General features: G+C 34.6%; 1 protein-coding gene and 1 pseudogene across 1 annotated transcript; one reads left to right on the top strand and one right to left on the bottom strand.

Moving 5' to 3' along the window:
* Positions 1-4616: 4616 nt before the first annotated feature.
* Positions 4617-14747, bottom strand: LOC129084616 (NKG2-A/NKG2-B type II integral membrane protein-like). The gene is made up of 6 exons (XM_054590816.1): positions 14561-14747; positions 14104-14190; positions 13546-13599; positions 12875-13044; positions 4974-5074; positions 4617-4734 (listed from the first exon to the last, which is right to left on the bottom strand). The coding sequence occupies exons 1-6, from the start codon at positions 14745-14747 to the stop codon at positions 4617-4619; spliced, it is 717 nt and encodes a 238-aa protein (XP_054446791.1).
* LOC129085072 (syntaxin-7-like) lies at positions 5211-5999 on the top strand (annotated as a pseudogene).
* Positions 14748-18943: the final 4196 nt, after the last annotated feature.

Genomic DNA, 18943 nt, shown 5'->3' with positions numbered 1-18943 from the left:
GTGGATGCAGGGAAAAGGGAAACCTAGTGAACTGTTGGTGTGAATGCAGACAGGTGTAGCCACTGTGAAAACCAGTGTGACATTTCTTTAAAAAAACTAGACACATTTTTTATATTTTGAAGTGTTAAGAATGTTGAAAGATTTGAAATATCATGGAAACATGGATTCTGAGTCAACTGTTGTTTCTGATTTTATGACAGGACATTTCCCCCTCTCCTCTGAGAGCCTTCACTTCACACTCCCGCCTTTAACACACACACGGTTGGAATGGACTTTTCACAAACACTAAACCAAATGCTGTTTCCAGTTATAATGACAGTCAGACAAAAAAATTGGACATTAACATGTTTTTTTAAAGCCATTTTCTAGTATCAAATGTCCACACCCTTCCAAACTGAGAATTGATATCTACTAGAGTGTGAGAATGTGCCCATATCTGGAAACTGGGCCTTTGCAAATGTAATCAAGTAAAGATCAGTTTATACTGCTATAGGAAGGGCCTAATTAATACATATGTTATCCTATAAGAAGAGGGACATTTGGACACAGAGACAGAGACACATGATGAGAACAATGAGCTGACAGAGGCAGAGACTGGAGCAGGATGTCTGTAAGCCAAGGAGTGCCGAGGCCTGAGGGCTACACAAAAAACTAAGAGAAATACAAGGCCCAGAGTCTCCCCTGGATCGTCACAGTGAAGATAGCTCTATTGACACCTTCATTTCAGAGTCTAAGCTTCAAAAACTCTGAAAGAATAACTGCTTTTGGTGTAAGCCAGAAAACATTAAAATATACAGTCTAGCACAAGTAAAGCCATTGATGGTGGATGGTGGGGGACATTAATGTCTTGTACAAGAAGGACATCAATTTGAGTATTTCACCTAAAATATCATATGATGTGTTTGAGTATGATATTATGTTACAGAATTAGATACTTCTGATTTTGTAATAAAAGATTTGGTATCGATTACCAGTGCATAAAGAGGCATTATGTGTGCCAGACTCTGTATGTGATGTTAGGAGGTATAAATGTTGCATGGAAACATTTTGAACAGAGTTAGAATACCCATGAGTGCCATCTGAGAGGAAACTGCAATTCTGTTGGAATCCCTGGAAATATAATATTTGCACAGAGACATAAATTGGTGTGAAAACTAGCCATGTCAATAATTTGCCTCAGTCATCACAAGGTATCAGTCATTATTGTCTCAAAGACATTTTCCATTCCCAGAGCTTGTTGCTTATTTCTTCTTTTTTGTTATTTATGCTGAACATCTGTGAAGGGTAGAGAAATTCAGACAAACTCTTCAATCATTATGATGCTGCTTGTCATAGTCATTTCATATGAGAGCAATAGCTGTTGGGATGAATAGGGTGTTAACTATACACACAAAAGTTACTATTTTCCTGAGATCATCCAAAGAAGTCTGACTACTTTTTTGGGGAACATGTGCTTTGATCAGTTAATTTCCTATTCAAACTTACACTCCTGATCATTTTATTTGAGATTTCCCCTCAAAAGTTTCATGATTTCTCTGTTTGTTTCTCTATATTGATAATTGGTTATTTAACTGAGAAATTATTTTGATCACAAAATGATCTCTCTATTAATTTGTTAATAAATTTAGTTAAAATACAAAGAAGCATCTCAGGCAATACTGAAATGATGTCAGGAACAATGTGGCTCCACAATGTATGTGGATAATTTATATTCTGACTTCTGACATTTCCATAACTTTTCCATGTGGTCATAACTGCTAGTGCACTGCTCTCTTCTGCCCATGTTTCTATGGCTATTATCATAGGTTGCATTATTTTTTGATGAATCTACATTTATCTGTCTGACCACAATGAAAAGAGTATACTTCGCAGAAAATTAATAAAGTTGGCCCTGTGACTTGTTTGGATAAATAATATTTGTGAAAGTAATAGTTTATGAGCTCAGAGCACAGGCATTAAGAACCACATTTCTGCTAGTCCTGCTGAGAGTGGCTAATCACCATTATGAGAAGGCCAAATATCACATAGCCCACTGCTAAGAGAATAAAATATATAAAAAAGATCTGAACTGAATCTGTGGTCTGGAGCTAAGCCCATACATGCTCAGCATGTCTCAACTGAAAGCCAATGAAACCACAAATGGGTTACTGAGGAAAAATGAGTAAAAAATGCTTGTTTGTAAATGTCAATGCAACAGGGTTGTTTCTAACACAACTTTGACAATTAGATACAATATACATGTTATATGAATTAATTTTGAATAATTACATGTTTCTCTATATGAATATAAAGAATAAATATAGAGACTATAAAGACAATATATTCAAAGAGATGAATCGATAAAGACAATTAGTATTCACAAATAATAAGCAGGTATAGGAAGAATTATACCCTAAGAATCCTGAAACACCGTATCAGAAGAGCCGATGCACCCCAATGTTCATGAAGTGCAATTTACAATAGCCAAGTTCTGGAAACAGCTTAAGTGCCCATCAGTAAATGAGTGGATCAAAATATTGCAGTACATTTATACAATGGAACACTATGCAGCAGAAAGAAAGAAGGAACTCCTACTCTTTGTGACAGCATGGACAGAACTGGAGAGTATTAAGCTAAGTGAAATAAGCTAGGCAGTGAAAGACAAGTACCCTATGATCTCACCTATAAGTGGAACCTAATCAACAAAACAAATAATGTAGCAAAATAGAACCAGAGACATTGAAATAAAGAACCCACTGACAGTAACCAGAGGGAAGGGAGGAGGGAGATAATGTGGGGGAAAAAGGGAAGGGCCATCAAGGAACATGTATAAAGGACCCCTGGACAAAGACAATGGGTGGGGCAGATGGAATGTAGTATGTGGCAGGTGGGTAGGGCAGGGGAGAGTAATGGGGGGAAAGTTAGACCTAATGTAATTGAACAACAATAAAAAAATAAAATGAATAAAAAAGAACCCCCCAGAAATGGTTTCTCCGAATGATTTTCAAATTACTAAATGCCATCCCATGTTTTGTCAATTACTAACTGATTCAAATAGATACTTTATTTTTAATTTCTGTTTTCTCATTATTTAACACTTTATATTTTCTATCAAATTAGGTTTCTAAGCATAGTAGTTAAGAGTGTCAAAAAGGAAAGAGAGAATTTAATAAGACAATGTACCTTCCAAAATAACTAAAATCCAGTAGAGGAAAACAACAGATATGTAAAAAGTATCAAAGGACATTGATTATTACCCAATGAAACCAATTGTCTCTCAAAAAAACAAACAAAAAAACAAACAAAAAACCTCATTCATTGATACTGCTGCACTAAAATAGATTCAAAAGATATAAATTTTTTCCATACTCTGAGCAAGTGGAGCATATTCACATGGACTTTCTATAGAAACCTTGGAGTTGTTGCATAGTAGTAACCTTGAGTATCAATTAAGAATTTAATACTCTAAGCTCCAAATCTATAAGTATTGCCCTTTTTGAGATAATGGCACCAGGTCCTATAACATCTTTCCCAGTCAGTTCTATAATGTTTCTTCAGCAAAGGGCACTGAAGAGAAAGGATGACTCTTCCTGGTTTCTAGGTGTTTTCGCTCCTTTGGCTACAGTGGTGTGGTTGAAAGCTGAATGCATGAAAGAAGCTCTTGTAGTATGCACCCTCCAGCAAGTTTCTCTAAGTAGTCACAGCCATAGTTACCTCTCCTCTAGGCTCTATCTGCTGACATTTTGGCAGGGAGAGCCTCCTACTTGCCAGTCACATTGTGAGATCCATCCTCACCAAAATCAGCCTGCAGACAGGGAACTGCCATCCCCTAGAGCAGGCTAGTGAACATGTCTGGCACAGAGTGTTCTACAATGACACTGTCTTGCCAGAGACTCTGAAACCAATCCCCCTAGGAATTTGACCTGGGTACCACACTATTCTTTCTTTCGGTCCTCTTCTTTAACCTATAGTAGATTTTGCAATTTTTTTTCTATTCCTCCCTGCAGGCTATCCCCAACAAATAGCTAATAATTCTTTAATCATCCCTGGTTTCTCTCTCCTGGACTGCCTTAGATACCCTGCTATGCTGATATGCTCAGTCCTCATTTTAAACATTCCAAGGATGAGTAAAATAAATTATATTGAAAATGTATCTAAAATGACTCATGATACTTTAGACTTAGAAGTAACAGTACTTGATATTATAATTCATAATTCATACTTGATTTATTTTAATAAATAACAGAAGATTTAAAAATGTTTCATAGGTACCTGGATATATATTTTTAAAAATTAACATAAGCATAGATTTTAAAACAATCCTACAGTACCAAGGATGAAGCATCAGAAAAACTCTGGATTTTAATTGACTATGATGTGTCAATGTTGACTTATTCTCAGTAACAAATATCCCAGTCCACGGAGTGACGCTGATAATGGGGAGGCGCTGCACCCAGGGGGACAGGGGAATATGGGACATCTCAGCACCTTCCTCTTCATTTTGTGGTGAAATAAAACTGGTCTCAAAATAATTTCTTAAAAGTCAGTTTTACAAAAGTAATTGCAGCATTCTTGCAGAAGCTGGAAATGTATTCTTCAGAGATGGCGAGAGGAACATTATGCCAAGTGTAGGTAAGCTAATGTGCCTGGTGCTTACAAACATACGATCTGTTTTCTAAACAGGATTCAAAAGAGAGCTTCTGTGTGTCAAAATCCCCAAATGCACAATTCTCCAGCTTTGAAGTTTTTGAAGACCTGAAATACAGAGATAATAAATCATTCATCTGGTGATATATAACTTAATATTTTAATGCATAAACAATTTATTTACAGTAATATTTACATACTACGTCTGAATATTTCCTCATTTTTTCTCCAAAGACGCTTAAATAGATTCTTCATATAATTGTTGTCACATTGCTTTTAACTTCAAAGATTAATTCCTGAACTGAAAACATGAGGGAATAAAATATATGCATTCTAAAGAAGCTTACTTTTTGAAAGATAACATTGAGCCATTTTTCCACGCCCAGGAATTATTATTTCTGTGGGAAAGTCCAATCCATGGAAACTTTTTGAAAATGGTCAAAAAATTCTATGAGAAAACAAATTTTATGAGAAATTAAAGAAAAGCTGGCAGGCTACTTTGCATTTGTAAAAACAAACAAAGTGTGCCTGCAGTTAGAAGAGCGGGTGATGGCTAAATAAACTGCACAACCCACCAACATCAGATGAAGTTAGTGACCAGGCAAATCAACCAAGTCCTGCAATCCAGGAATTGTACGGGACCCCACCCAGCTGGCCCAGCATATCCATCATCCAGAAGACAATTTTTTATGGAAATATAAAGGACTGAATCAACGTGGAACACCTCAAGATTTGCCTGAATTGAGGTAACAGCTACTTGAGAAACAGCAGTATCTTAACCAACTGGCCAAAGAAATAGTTTGGATCTCTTCCCACTACCCTCAGTGAACAGCATGAAAGGAAAATACAGGAGACTATTTATTGGTTGAATTCACAGCATTATTGACTAACTTTCCAAAGGCCCGAAGGCCAGCTGTTGACAAAGAGAGAGAGCTTGTTGCACAAGTGGAGAGCCAGTTCCAAAGTATCTGGTGGTTTTCCAGAGGAGAGCTCAAATGAAAAGAATCTTGTGTCCTGGAAAAGTCAAACTCACCCTTAAGTTCAGGTGAAGGATGACGAAATTACAGAGGATGACCTCCACTTTATTCATGAGAGAGAGAATCTTCTATTAGGCAACTTGAAGCTGATGTTAAGGATGTTAATGAACTCTTTAAAGATCTGGGAATGATAATTCATGAGCAAAGAGGTGTGATAGCACAGAAGCCAAAGTTGAAAATGAAGGGGTACATGTCCAACAAGCCAACCAGCAACCATCAGGGGCAGCAGAGTATCAGAAAAAGAATCTTGTATGTTGCTGTGAGATGTACAAGCCATCAACGAAAAATAGAAATCTACAACGGGGTCAGCATGGGAGAATAAAACAAAAACCTTAACCTTTAAATTTTATTTTTATCATGTTTATTCTTTTAAAGATTCTATCTATTTTTAGAGAGAGAGGAAAAGAGGGAGAAAGAAAGAGAAACATCAATTGGTTGCCTCTCCTACACTCATCCAGGGACCAGTCCTCCAACATAGGAGTGTGCCCTGGCTAGGAACTGAAGCAATGACATTCCCATTGCGGAATGATGCCCATCCAACTGAGCAATACCAGTAAAGACAACCTTTATATTTTAAATGACTATATTATTATTCTTTTGCCTCTGGTTTTTATTTTATTGTGCATTGAGACTTTGAATGCAGGTTTTGTTAATATTAAACAATGAGGATGATTTTCAACACTAAATTATTTTTGAAAAAATATGACATTGATATTCTCAGCAAACTCATTTTGAAGCACAACTTTTTAAAACATCAATAGAGGACTTAAGGGCATGGACAATGGGTGGAGATTGACTGTGGGAGCGGGGCTGATGGGATAGGGGTGAGCAATGGGGAAAAAGGTGGGACAACTGTAACTGAACAACAATAAATTTTAAAAAAGAAAATAAAAAATAGTTTTTGGATAATGTTGACATTCAATATTGTTTTGGAAGTGTGTATAACTTGAGTACACACATATCCCCATTGGCTCTGGTCCCATCAGGCACCATGCATGGTTAGTGGAACATTGTGAACTATATTCTCCATGTTTGCTTTGCATTGGTTTGACTGTTTTGTAACAGGCAGTTTAAAAAACAATCTTTTGATAACATTTCAAAATTCACTAGCTTTAACCTTGTTTTAAATTTTCAACATAAGTAACCATTTTTTACTATTTTTCATTTAAAAAGGAATTATGTATTTTCCAATTAACTCTTGGTTTTTATATCAATGATTTTTTTTGGGTTGGTTTGGTTTTTACTTTATTTTTAAAAGGTTTTTATTTATTTATTTTTAGAGAGAGGTGAAGGAAGAGAGAGGAAAGAGAAACATTGATGTGCCACCATTGGTTGCCTTGAACACCACCAACCATGCACCCAGTCTGCAACCCAGCCATGTGCTCTGGCCATTTACTTTGTTTTTATTGAATTGAGAGAGAGAAATAGAGATACAGAGAGATAAAGAGAAACAGAGAGAGCAATCAATTTGTTGCTCTACTTTATTATGCATTCCTTGGTTGTTTCTTGTTCGTGCCCTGATGAAAAATCTAACCAACCACCTTAGCGTATTTGGATGATGCTCTAATCAGCTGACCTGCTTGGCCAGGACCTATAGCAATATTGTTTTCATGCACTAATTTGAATACTGTAAAGAGAATTGTATTAGTTTACAGTTTATATTTTATAATGTTCCTATATAAAAGTGAGATAAAGGCAATGTTTAATGGCAAGCTATGAGGCTTCAAAGGGGAACAAATAAAATATTAAGTTACTAAGAAAATTGAATATTTGCAACCAAAATACAGATGATTTTAAAAATGGAAAAACCACATAAAGTTAATTTTTTCTAAGTTCTAGTCTTTCCATTTATAATATGGTGTTACACATCAGACAGATTAAGGAAATGTGTTAGTATGTAGGTGAAAGGACAAACAACAAGTCTATGCCTCTGAAAGTTGACGAAAAAGTAATAATAACATGAGTATTTGTTATTGGAAAAGCAGCTAGAGATTCAAGTAAGAATAGAGCAAATTGGTAGTCTTCATGTCTAAATCTGCTCCCATGTCTCCCCTGATCTCCATCTCAGTACATGAGTAAGAACTATGAATTTTACTATTTGGAGAATGCTGTAAATATCAATGGTGTTGCCACAGGGGATGACTTGATTAGCAATGGAAAGGGATGTTAATTGCCCACTCCTTTTTCAGGTGAAAGTGCTGAATTTACAAGGTTAAAATTGAGAGAAACCACACTTTTTTTAATCTGAGATTGTTCTTGTCTGTATCAAGCACAAAGTCAGCCATAAATTCAACAGGAAGTTCTTCACAATGAGAGCACACTAGAAGAGATGGTGTTAAGCTTCTACACATGCTTGGTTGATGGAAACAAATTTGCATGGTGTAGAAGAAAAAAGATGGTCCAGTAAAAAGGAAATAAAAACCAAAGGGTACTTGAGAACTGATTTTAAAGTTATGAGCACTCCCCTAAAAACACAAACACAAATACATCAGCCGGTAGAGGGTGGAAGCCATAGGGACTTGAGGTATTGAAATACATTTTTTAAAAAATCACTGGTTGTCAACTAATCTTTGCATACCCAAGGAGAATCCCTAGTAATCCAGGCAAAAATATAATAATATAAAAAATGAGAATTTTAAAACCTGAGTAAGCACACTTCCAAAGAGAAAATTCTACAGTAATAGATTACTGAAGTTTCAAAAATATAAATCTAAGGATGAAGGAAAATCCATATTTACTATACTATATTATTTAAAGTATGTACTTATAGAAATTTTAAAACCATGCAAGGAATTGAATAATATCTTCCAAACTCAGCCATAAAATCTAACTTTTACGGAGATAGGATGTTAAATTTCTTCTCAAAATATTTTATAGTAATCATTATAAATATATTTACAGGAAAGTTATTTTTAAAACTTTGTTCAAGTAACTATGAAAATATAATGGCAGTGACAGAACAATTAGGGAAATAAAAACTGTATGAATGAATAAAAACTTCCTAGTTGAAAAATACATTACCTACATTAAATAATCCAATATATTTACATAAATAATGAGATGCAGATGAAAGAATTGATGAAATAAAGATGGAATAACAGAAATGATTAATTTGTGAGGGTAGAGAGAAAAAGAGAAAAAATTAACAGATCCTCAGAGAGCTTTAGACTTTTATGAGAATAATGGACATAGGTGTAATTATTGTCTGAGATTGAAAAGGGAGAAAGAAAAAAGACAGAAAAATATTTTTGAGTCACAATGAATGAACAACTTCTTAAATTTTATGTTAAAATGTATATACACTTACATAAAATTGTTTATGAAAAAAGATCATCTGCTATATATTATGCTGCATCAATTTGATAATGATGAAGAAAAGTATAAACCTCACTTTTACCACACAGCATTACAAACACAGCATCATAAAAATATAAATTATCAAAATATTATAAACCTAAATGTAAAAGTCAATCAATGAAGAAAAAAGATGAACTGTAGAAGTAATGTCCAATCTCCAAAATATATAAAGAACTTACACGACTTGGCTCCAGAAAGACGAACAACCCAATTAAAAAATGAACAAAGGACCTTAACAGAGACTTCTCCAAGGAGGATATACAGAGGGCCCAGAGACATATGAAAGGATACTCAGCTTCACTAGCCATTAAAGAGATGCAAATTAAAACAACGAGATGCCACTTCACACCAGTCAGAATGACCATCATAAACTAATCAACAATCAACAAGTGCTAGCCAGGTTGTGGGGAAAAGGGAACTCTAGTACACTGTTGGTAGGAATGCAGCCACTGTGGAAAACAGTATGGAATTTCTTCAAAAAACAAAGAATTTAAATGCCTTTTGACCTAGCAATTCCGCTGCTGGGATTATACCCTAAAAATACTGAAACACCAATTCAAAAGAAACTTCTCACCCCAATGTCCATAGCAGTGCAATTTACAACAGCCAAGTGCTGGAAACAGCCTAAATGCCCATCAGTAAATGAGTGGATCAAAAAACTGTTGGTACATTCAGACAATGGAATACTATGCAGCAGAAAGAAAGAAGGAACTCCTACCCTTCACGACAGCACGGATGGAACTGGAGAGTGTTATGCTAAGTAAAATAAGCCAGGTGGCAAAAGATAAATTCCATATGATCTCACACAAAGTGGAGCTTAATCAATGAAAGAAACAAGCAAGCAAAATATAACCAGAGAAATTGAAGAACAAACTGACAGTAACCAAGGGAAGGGGGAGGATCATAATGGGGGAAAGAAGAGGAAGGGTCAATCAAGGAACATATATAAAAGATCCACGGGCAAAGAAAATGGGGGAGTTGGACTGAAGGTGGGAGATGGGTGTGGGTGGGGTAGGAGAGGGTGGTGGAGGGAAAAAGGGGACAACTGTAGCTGAACAACAATAAAAAATAAAAAGAAACTTTAGATTCCAAAAAAATTGATAAATTGCAAAAATATAGTGTGGGAGTTAGATATAAAATGCATAATGAATGATTCTCGGTATATAAAGTTCAAAATTAGGCAAAGATAATTGCAATATAAAGTATCAGAATAGTGGTTAAGTGAGGAAAGAAGAGAAGTTATGAGAGAGTGCACAGGAATGGACTGGTAACATCCATTTCATGATCTCATTTGTATTACGTCGGTCTTCTCATTGTAATATGCACAAACATGGTACCTTTAGTTTCCATGATGCATGTTAAATTAAGTAGCAGTTACTTTTGGAACAAAGCATTTATAGGAGCACGGTTGTCTATGAAAACCAAGACCTAGATGTTATGGATGTGCTGTAATGGCATAAAATATAAATAAAATATTATTGAATCAAACATAAAACATTAATGTTCTTTAAAATAAACTACAGATAGATACATAAATATGAGAGAATTCTCTAAAAATGTAAAATAAAATATTCTTTTAAATGAAATGTTTGAAACATTGAAAATCTTACCATTTCCTCTTCATTATTTATATAGAGCAGGCCAGAGTTCTTATACAGGCCATCCAACTCTCATTCCATGTCTTATGTTCAGTAATAAGATAGTAGCAATTGTTGGAATACCTTATTCACTCTGGTGGACAACAACCACAAGGATATGCTGAAGAAAGATTGTGCACTGTTATCCAAGAACAGTGCACATTCAAATATGAATTTTGATTTTGATATTTGTATAGGTATAGACAATTTGTGCACAACATATGTATATACCTCACAGACCAGTGTATATAAAGAAAAATACATTAACATACACCCATACACACTCAAAGAGAAGGGTCAGCTTCTCGTTCCCTAATTTATGTGCCTGTATTAAGCAAACACACAAAAATATCCACTTTCTATGTGTCCTGTATAAATGTTATGTATATACCATACAGCTATGAAAATTAACAAACTACAAGTATATGCAATAATATAGGAACTTGACCACCAACATACACCATACACCAAAGTCTACTCAAGATGGTTACAAAACTTAAATATACGTCACAGCACCATGAAAGTCCTAGAGGAGAACATAGGCAGGAAAATTTCAGATATTCCACATGGCAATATTTTCACCAATATGTCCCCTAGAGCAACTGACATAAAGGAAAAAATAAACAAATGGGACTTCATCAAATTAAAAAGCTTCTGTGCTGATAAAGGAAATATCAGCAAAATGAAGAGAACCAACCATATGGGAAAATATTTTTTCCAATGATACCTCAGAAAAGGATCTAATCTCCAAAATATACGACTGGAGTCCAGGAAGACCAAAAAAAAAAAAAAAAAACAATTAAAAAATGGACAAAGGACCTGAACAGGCACTTCTCCAAGGAGGACACACAGAGGGTCCAGACACATATGAAAGGATGCTCAGCTTCACTAGCCATCAGACAAATGAAGATTAAATCCACAATGAGATACCACTTCACACCAGTCAGAATGGCCATCGTTAATAAATCAACAACCTGCTGGCCAGGTTGTGGGGAAAAGGGAGCCCTAGCTTGCTGTTGGTAAGAATACGGACTGGTGCAGTCACTGTGGAAAACTCTATGGATTTTCCTCAACAAACTATAAATCGATCTGCCTTTGGACCTGGCAATTCCTTTGCTGGGATTATACCATAAGAATCATGAAACACCAATTTAAAAGAACCTACGCACCCCAATGTCCATAGCAGTGCAATTTACAACAGCCAAGTGCTGGAAGCTGCCTAAGTGTCCATCAGTAAATGTGTGGATCAAAAACCTGTGCTACGTTTACACAGTGGAATACTATGCAGCAGAAAGAAAGAAGAAACGCCTACCTGTCCGAACAGCATGGATGGAACTGGAGAGCATTATGCTACTGAAATAAGCCAGGGACAGTGAAAGACACATTCCATATGATCTCACCTATAAGTGGACCCTAGTCAACGAAAGAAACAAGCAAGCGAAATATAACCAGAGACATTGAAATAAAGAACAAACTGACAGTAACCAGGGGGGACAAGGGGGGGCAGGGTCAAGTCCAGGAACATGTATAAAGGACCCATGGACAAAGAAAGTGAGTGTAGGAGGTGGGCTGTGTGTGGTCAGGCAGGGTGGAGGAGGGAAAAAGGGGACGACAGCAGTTGAGCAACAATGAAACAAATAAAAAGCAACTTTAGATCAAAAACTCTTGATCTAAAGTTACTTTCCAAAACTGAATTGGAAAAATATCATATGGGAGTTAATGAAGAGACATAAAATGCGTAATGAATGATTCTCAGTATATGAAGTTCAACATCAAGCAAAGATAATTTGTAATATAAAGTATCAGAATGGTGGTTAATTGTGGAAAGAAGAGGAGTTATGCGAGAGTGCACAGGAGTGGATTGGCAAATTCTGTTTTATCATCTCCTTTGTATTACCTGGGTCTTTTCATTGTAATATGCCCAAACAGGTATCTTTAGTTTCCGTGATGCATGGTGAAACTAAGTAGCAGTTACTTTAGGGAAAAAAAATCATTTATTGAAGCGCGGATGTCTATGCAAATCAAGACCTAGATATTATCAAATGAGCATTCATGGTATAAATATAAATAAAATATTATTGAGTCAAACAATAAAATATTAACAATTTATAAAATAAAAGACAGGTATATACAGAAATATGAATGAATTCTATAAAAATGTAAAATAAAATACTCTTTAAATTTTAAATGAAATGTTTGAAACATTGAGAATCTTACCATTTCCTCTTCATTATCTACATAGAGCAGGCTAGAGTTCTTAGCAGCACAGGCCATCCAACTCTCATTCCATGTCTTTTGTTCAGTACTGATGTAGTAGCAATTGTTGGAATACCTTATCCACTCCGGCGGACAATGACCACAAGGATATGCTGGAGAAAGATTATGCACTGTTATCCAAGAACAATACACATTTAAAAATGAAAATTCATTTTGACATTTGCGTAAGTGTAGACACATTTGTGCATAGCATATGTATATACCCTCACAGACTAGTGTATATAAAGCAAAAGGCACTCATATATATACACCCACATGCACTCAAAGAGAAGGGTCAGCTTCTCATTCCCTCATTGATGTGCCTACATTAATCAAACACACAAACAAAAATATCCACTTTCTATATGTCCTGAATGTTAATGAATGAAATTACATTTTTAGAATACCAAAATTACCTTTGAGCTAATTGGCAACAATGGGTATGATGATTTTAAATGACTATTTATTCATATTTTTGCATAAGAAACACTATTTTATATTCATTATTTATGTATATGTATTGTTCATTATTATACTTTATATTCTGCCACCAATAAAGCTACAAATTTTGACTATATTAGAGACAAAGTATGAACTGTACTAATATCAGAACATACAAAATAATAATGTACCTTTTTGGATCCCTGTTGTCAAAGAAGGTTCATTCTGCTGTGGTTTTACATAAGCTAGAAATCAATTAATTATTATTAAAATTTAATGATCTAAATAAATCTTATACTTTTGCTTCTTACTTTTAAATGTGGTATATTGTCAAGGATTAAAGTTATCTGGAATAAAATTGATTTTACTAAGAAAAATTAATGGAACAATGATAATTTAGGGGAAAATACTTCAAAAACATTGAGAACAAAACTTCACCAACTCTTACACTATTTGGTTTAATCAATATGAATTTATTTGTATTTCTCCGTAGTGTACCTTAAGGCATGCTTGAATTATAACACAAGAATATATATGGATATATTGAATATATAGGTATATATACTTACAAACTACTTTTTAAAATAATGCAGATATTCATACATTGGACAAATACAGAATAACAATCTTGCACTTAGTCTAAAGGCATACTTTAAAATAAGTTCTATTATCTAATATTATGAAGTGTTTGGAGGCACTGATGAACATAAAGTAAAAAGTTTCATAAAAACTTACAATAATTTACTTACAGTGAGTAACAGCTATCGCTACTACAGTGGACAGCAGGACAAGGCACAGGATCCCAGCAATGAGCTTTTCTGGAGGTGATGGGGATGCTGCAGGGAGAGAAGAGGAAACACTGAGGAAGGAGGGAGAGAGACAATAGTTTGGACAGTTTACATACAGAGAATAAAATATATAAACTTGGACCCCAAATCCATATCTTCCACTGTAATCTTCCTCTCAGAATGCATCATTGCATTTTCACTAAGTATAATGCTCTATGAGTTATTGGTCAAAGAAGACAACTTACAACAATGTCTGAATAAAATATTCCTCAGCTTTCATCTTCGAATACCATATTCCAAATTCAAGCTCTATCCTTAAGATAAAAAAATCTATGAGTTTATTCCCTACCCTCTCCCACACCTCTGCACCCCAGCTGCACATCCTAGAACACCTATACTGTGTGTCTGAAAGTGTTACCTTTGTGGTGGTCATTCTTGTCCTCTCCTTGAAGATCCTGAGAAGCATTTTGAAGATTTAGCTCTGCATAGGTTATTCCCTGCTCAGTTACTGGAATGGAGCCTCTAGTGCCCTTAGGTTTCATTTGTTGTCTGTCTGAGTCCTTCACCAGATTTAGTTCTGTGTAGGTTAGCCTTTGGTCACTCATCTCTGCAGCTGAGCGGTGTCTGAGACTGTGCTCTAAAGTATGTGTGTTTACGAATAAATGGTACATGCAGTGAAGAGATCCCTCACAGTAACAGTGGGCGGAGTAGAGGGTGAGTATAGGGCTCATTTCCTAGGTGAAGAGTCCAATGTTCTGGTTATAAATTTCTTAGATCTTTAAGGAAGTGCCTCATGGTAGATATAATTTTTAAGATATTCCACATTTGACTGTAAAGTATTTGAGCATTAAAAAGCTGTATGTTACTAATTAATAAAATAATTTCATTTTAATACCACCTTAATTTATTTAAAGTCAGATTCCACAAAATATTTTAACACCATTAGAATGATAGTTTTAAAAATAATATGCTGTATTATAAAAAAAGACAATATGATAAATTTGAAATTTAATAATGATTAAAGGATGAACGCTCTAAAGGTGGGGCACTAGTCATGTTGGAATATATAATGGTTTTCTGAACTAAGTCAATTTTATTTAGTGACATACATTTATTTGTTAAAGAGGAAGAGTTGTTATGAAATGATCTTTTATTTTGAATGTTTGATAAATCATTACAAATTAAAAATATTTCATATGTTGAAACACCTGAGTCACACTAAACTCATTCAAACCCTAAACAACGTTAGCAATAAAACAAAAACCATGAAATTTTTAAAATACATATGTTACACAAGAAATTGGCCATTGAGTTATGGGCAAAGATATACAACCATAACATGATAAATAAATGCGTAGGTCATTTATATTAAAACACTGTTGTTTCAAACCTCCATATATTTCCTATGGATGTTAAAGTCAGTGAGGGTACCTTTAGTTATATAAGCAATAGTAGTGAATCAAATAATGTAATTTAATAATTCATTGAATGGGGTGTATGGCAGTGATTTCCAGAATTAATTCTGTCTGAAATTTGCAAAGTATGACCTTTACAAAGCTACTTAGTGTCTAGCAACTTAGTTTACTACTGTAAAATAGGAATAAAAACATATAGACATAATACATGTAAAATATTTAATATTTCACCTTTTTATAAGCTCCCAATAATATTTTAGTTATCCTAATTATTATTTCAATACATTTTTTATGTTACCTTTGATTTATATCAGTGGAATGCTGTAGCTTAATCCATTAGGCAGAGTCTCTTTATCAATGTGGTACTTTTTCTAGCAATGATTACTTAATTCTTAAAAAGTCTTTTGATTGTTTATAATTAAGTTTCAATTAGAATTTTATGGGAGTACTTCATTCTGATTTTATTAAAAGCTAATTACATTTATTTAATCTAATTAAGTGTATAAAATATTATGTTTGACCTCTATAATTAATATGATTTATTTTAAAAATCTCTTTTTAATGGTTGGTCTAAATATAAAATAATATATAATTATATCTATATTGAACATAAAATAAAATAAGTGACTGTTCCTTTTCATGATCCTTATAAGATTTTACTTTAAATTGTTTTCATTAACACAATCAATTATTCATGTGTGTTTGCACTTGAGTATTCTCCCCAGACAAGACTTTGAGTAGTTCAAGATATCCTTCGACATATTTCATATTTTATTCTTTATTTTTTACCTTAAATTATTTGAATAAAGATACCAATGTTCTCTTTGATTTGATTGTATATTAATCATACCTCACTTGTATCACATCTTGCATTGTAATCTCCCCCTGCATGAGACGTGCTGAGAGAGACAGGAGAGCAGAGACACACGCCTCTGGAAGCCAGAAAGTCCTGCATCCTTTAGTGGGAGACCAGCTTGCTCTAGTAAACAAACAATCTCTGTGGTCTTCACAGACTGCCCTGTGAGGCCTCAGAGTGAGGCATAAGTGGAAAAAGTAGATTTCTCATTAATGTGTCACTTAAAAGTTTGAACAGGAAATTCTTACACTTGAGCTATTTTAAAGATTGTTTATTTCATCACACACCTCCAGAATATGGGAGTCTGTTAGCTTGTAGTGTGCCATTTATTTTGTCTATTACTAAGTGCCTCTGAGAAATTACTTTTACATTCTCAAAGATATCTGGGACAAAAAAACTTGACCATCCATGCTCTTAACTTACTCCATCTTAAAAGTTACAAACACTGAAAATTTAGGCCTTGTTAAGAGTATTTTAGATGTTGAAGTCCTATTCTTAGACAAGGTTGCTAAATAGTGGCATTACTTAAATTCATTTATACTCTTATTGTCTTTCAGTTATAATGGAAAAAGCTAAAATCATAGTCTGATTAACAATAGGTAATCAATGATATTTGTCACTAATATGCTGAAGAATGAATACATTTTTAACATAGGGTAACTGTCACAAATAATAATTCCCAAACTTATCTCCTCAATCTCTCTGCCCTTGTTTTTAAAATGGCTGCATCAAATTTTATTTTTACGTAAGTAATTTATATTTCCCCTAATAAAAATAAGTGTCTCTGTGAAGGAAAGAACCTTAACAACATTATATTATACCATAATGTAAGAGATTGAAGTATTAAACTACTACTCATTATATCATTTATTAATTTATTTTCCAATCATAGTTGTCAATATTTTAACAAAAATATTTGTTGTAAAATACAAAAGCCAAATTATAACTATTAGGAAGAAAACAGATGTAATTTTTAAAAATTTCACATAACCGAAACAGGCAAGGGCACTAAAAGTAGTTTTGAAAACACAAGTTAAGTGACACATGACCATCAGAAAAAATAAAACATTAAATCTGAGTCATCTAGTATGTCTCAAAAGGAATTCTTTTCACCTGTCTCTCAGAGTATCAAGAAAAGAGGAAATATTTATCCATCATTGGTAAGTAAGTTATGATTAAAAATACCATATGGTCTAGAGATCCCACTTATGGGTATCTACTCGAAGAAAGTGACACAACTATTATGAAGAAAGATGTGTATCCCCAGGTTCTTTGAAGAGTTATTCACCGTAACTAAGGTTTGAAAGCAACCTAAGTATGTTTAATAGATTAATAATTAAAAATATTATACACACACACACACACACACACACACACACACTGAGTTATATTCAGCCATGAGAAAAAGAAATTTCTGTCATTTGTGACCAGGATGAACCTGAAGGCATTTTGCTAAGTGAAATAAGCAAGACAAAGAAAGACTAATACTGCATGGTATCATTAATATGTGAAATTTTAAAAAAATTTCATAGAATAGTGGTTGTCAGGGGATGGAAGCAGAGAATATAAGGGGAAGTTGGTAGAAGAGTACAAACTTCATTTATAAGATGAAGGCCTAAGGGTCTAATATATGACATGGTGGCTATTATAGAGCCAATAACACTGTATAGTATAATTGAAATTTACTATGATGAAAATTTTAAATGTCCTTACCAAAGGGGAAAAAGGTAACAAACCACAGATTGTAAAAATTTTAATTGATATTAAACCCTGCTGAATATGAAAAATCTTAAAGAAAATTCTACAAATTGCTAGTTACAAAATTTTCAGGGGGATGTAAAACATAAGAAATACAGTCAATAATATTGAAATAACTACATATAGTGCCAGGTGGGTACTAGACGTATTTGGGGATCATTTCGTAAGTAATCAAATGTCTAAAAACTGTGCTATAGGCCTGAAATTACTATACAGTAAAATGTTGGGAAACACCCTGTCTGGTTTCAAGAACTGTAACACTGCTGGCAGGCGAGAGAGCCCTGAGGCTGGAAATTATCAAGGAGCCTTGGGAAAATAGGCCACTGCGGAGACAAAACCTGTCCCCCTGGCAGAGGTACAGCCCCTGCCTCCCTCACATCACCCTGCTTGGTCGTGTGATGGTGGGTGATCCATGAAGGGTAAGCTTTTTCACAAGGAGACAAGACCCAAGAGAGACATAGGCTGGTATGGGCAAGAGACAAGGGCATGGGGGACACGGAGAAAGGGCAAAAAATGCTTGCACCCCTCCGCTTGGCTTGGACATGGCCAGAGTCCTCTTCTATCTGAAAGGTGTCTCCTTGTCTCTTGGCAGCTCCCTCCGCCACCTGGCTCTGGTTCGAAACAATACTGGAGTCAGCCGTAAACTGGATCTGGTGGTTCCCAGGGGAAACCAGACTTAAAAGTAAATTCTTTATAGTATGCTTTTTTCCCCTTCAAAAGCTATGAAAGCCAGCTCATGCTGGGAAAGAAATTTACATTATTCACAGACCCA

Source organism: Pteronotus mesoamericanus, unplaced genomic scaffold (genome assembly GCF_021234165.1).
Source record: "Pteronotus mesoamericanus isolate MK-2021 breed Mesoamerican mustached bat unplaced genomic scaffold, CSHL_Meso_final scaffold_21, whole genome shotgun sequence".
NCBI lineage: Eukaryota > Metazoa > Chordata > Mammalia > Chiroptera > Mormoopidae > Pteronotus > Pteronotus mesoamericanus.
Note: the sequence above shows the minus strand (reverse complement) of the source record. Positions and strands in the feature narration are given on the sequence as shown.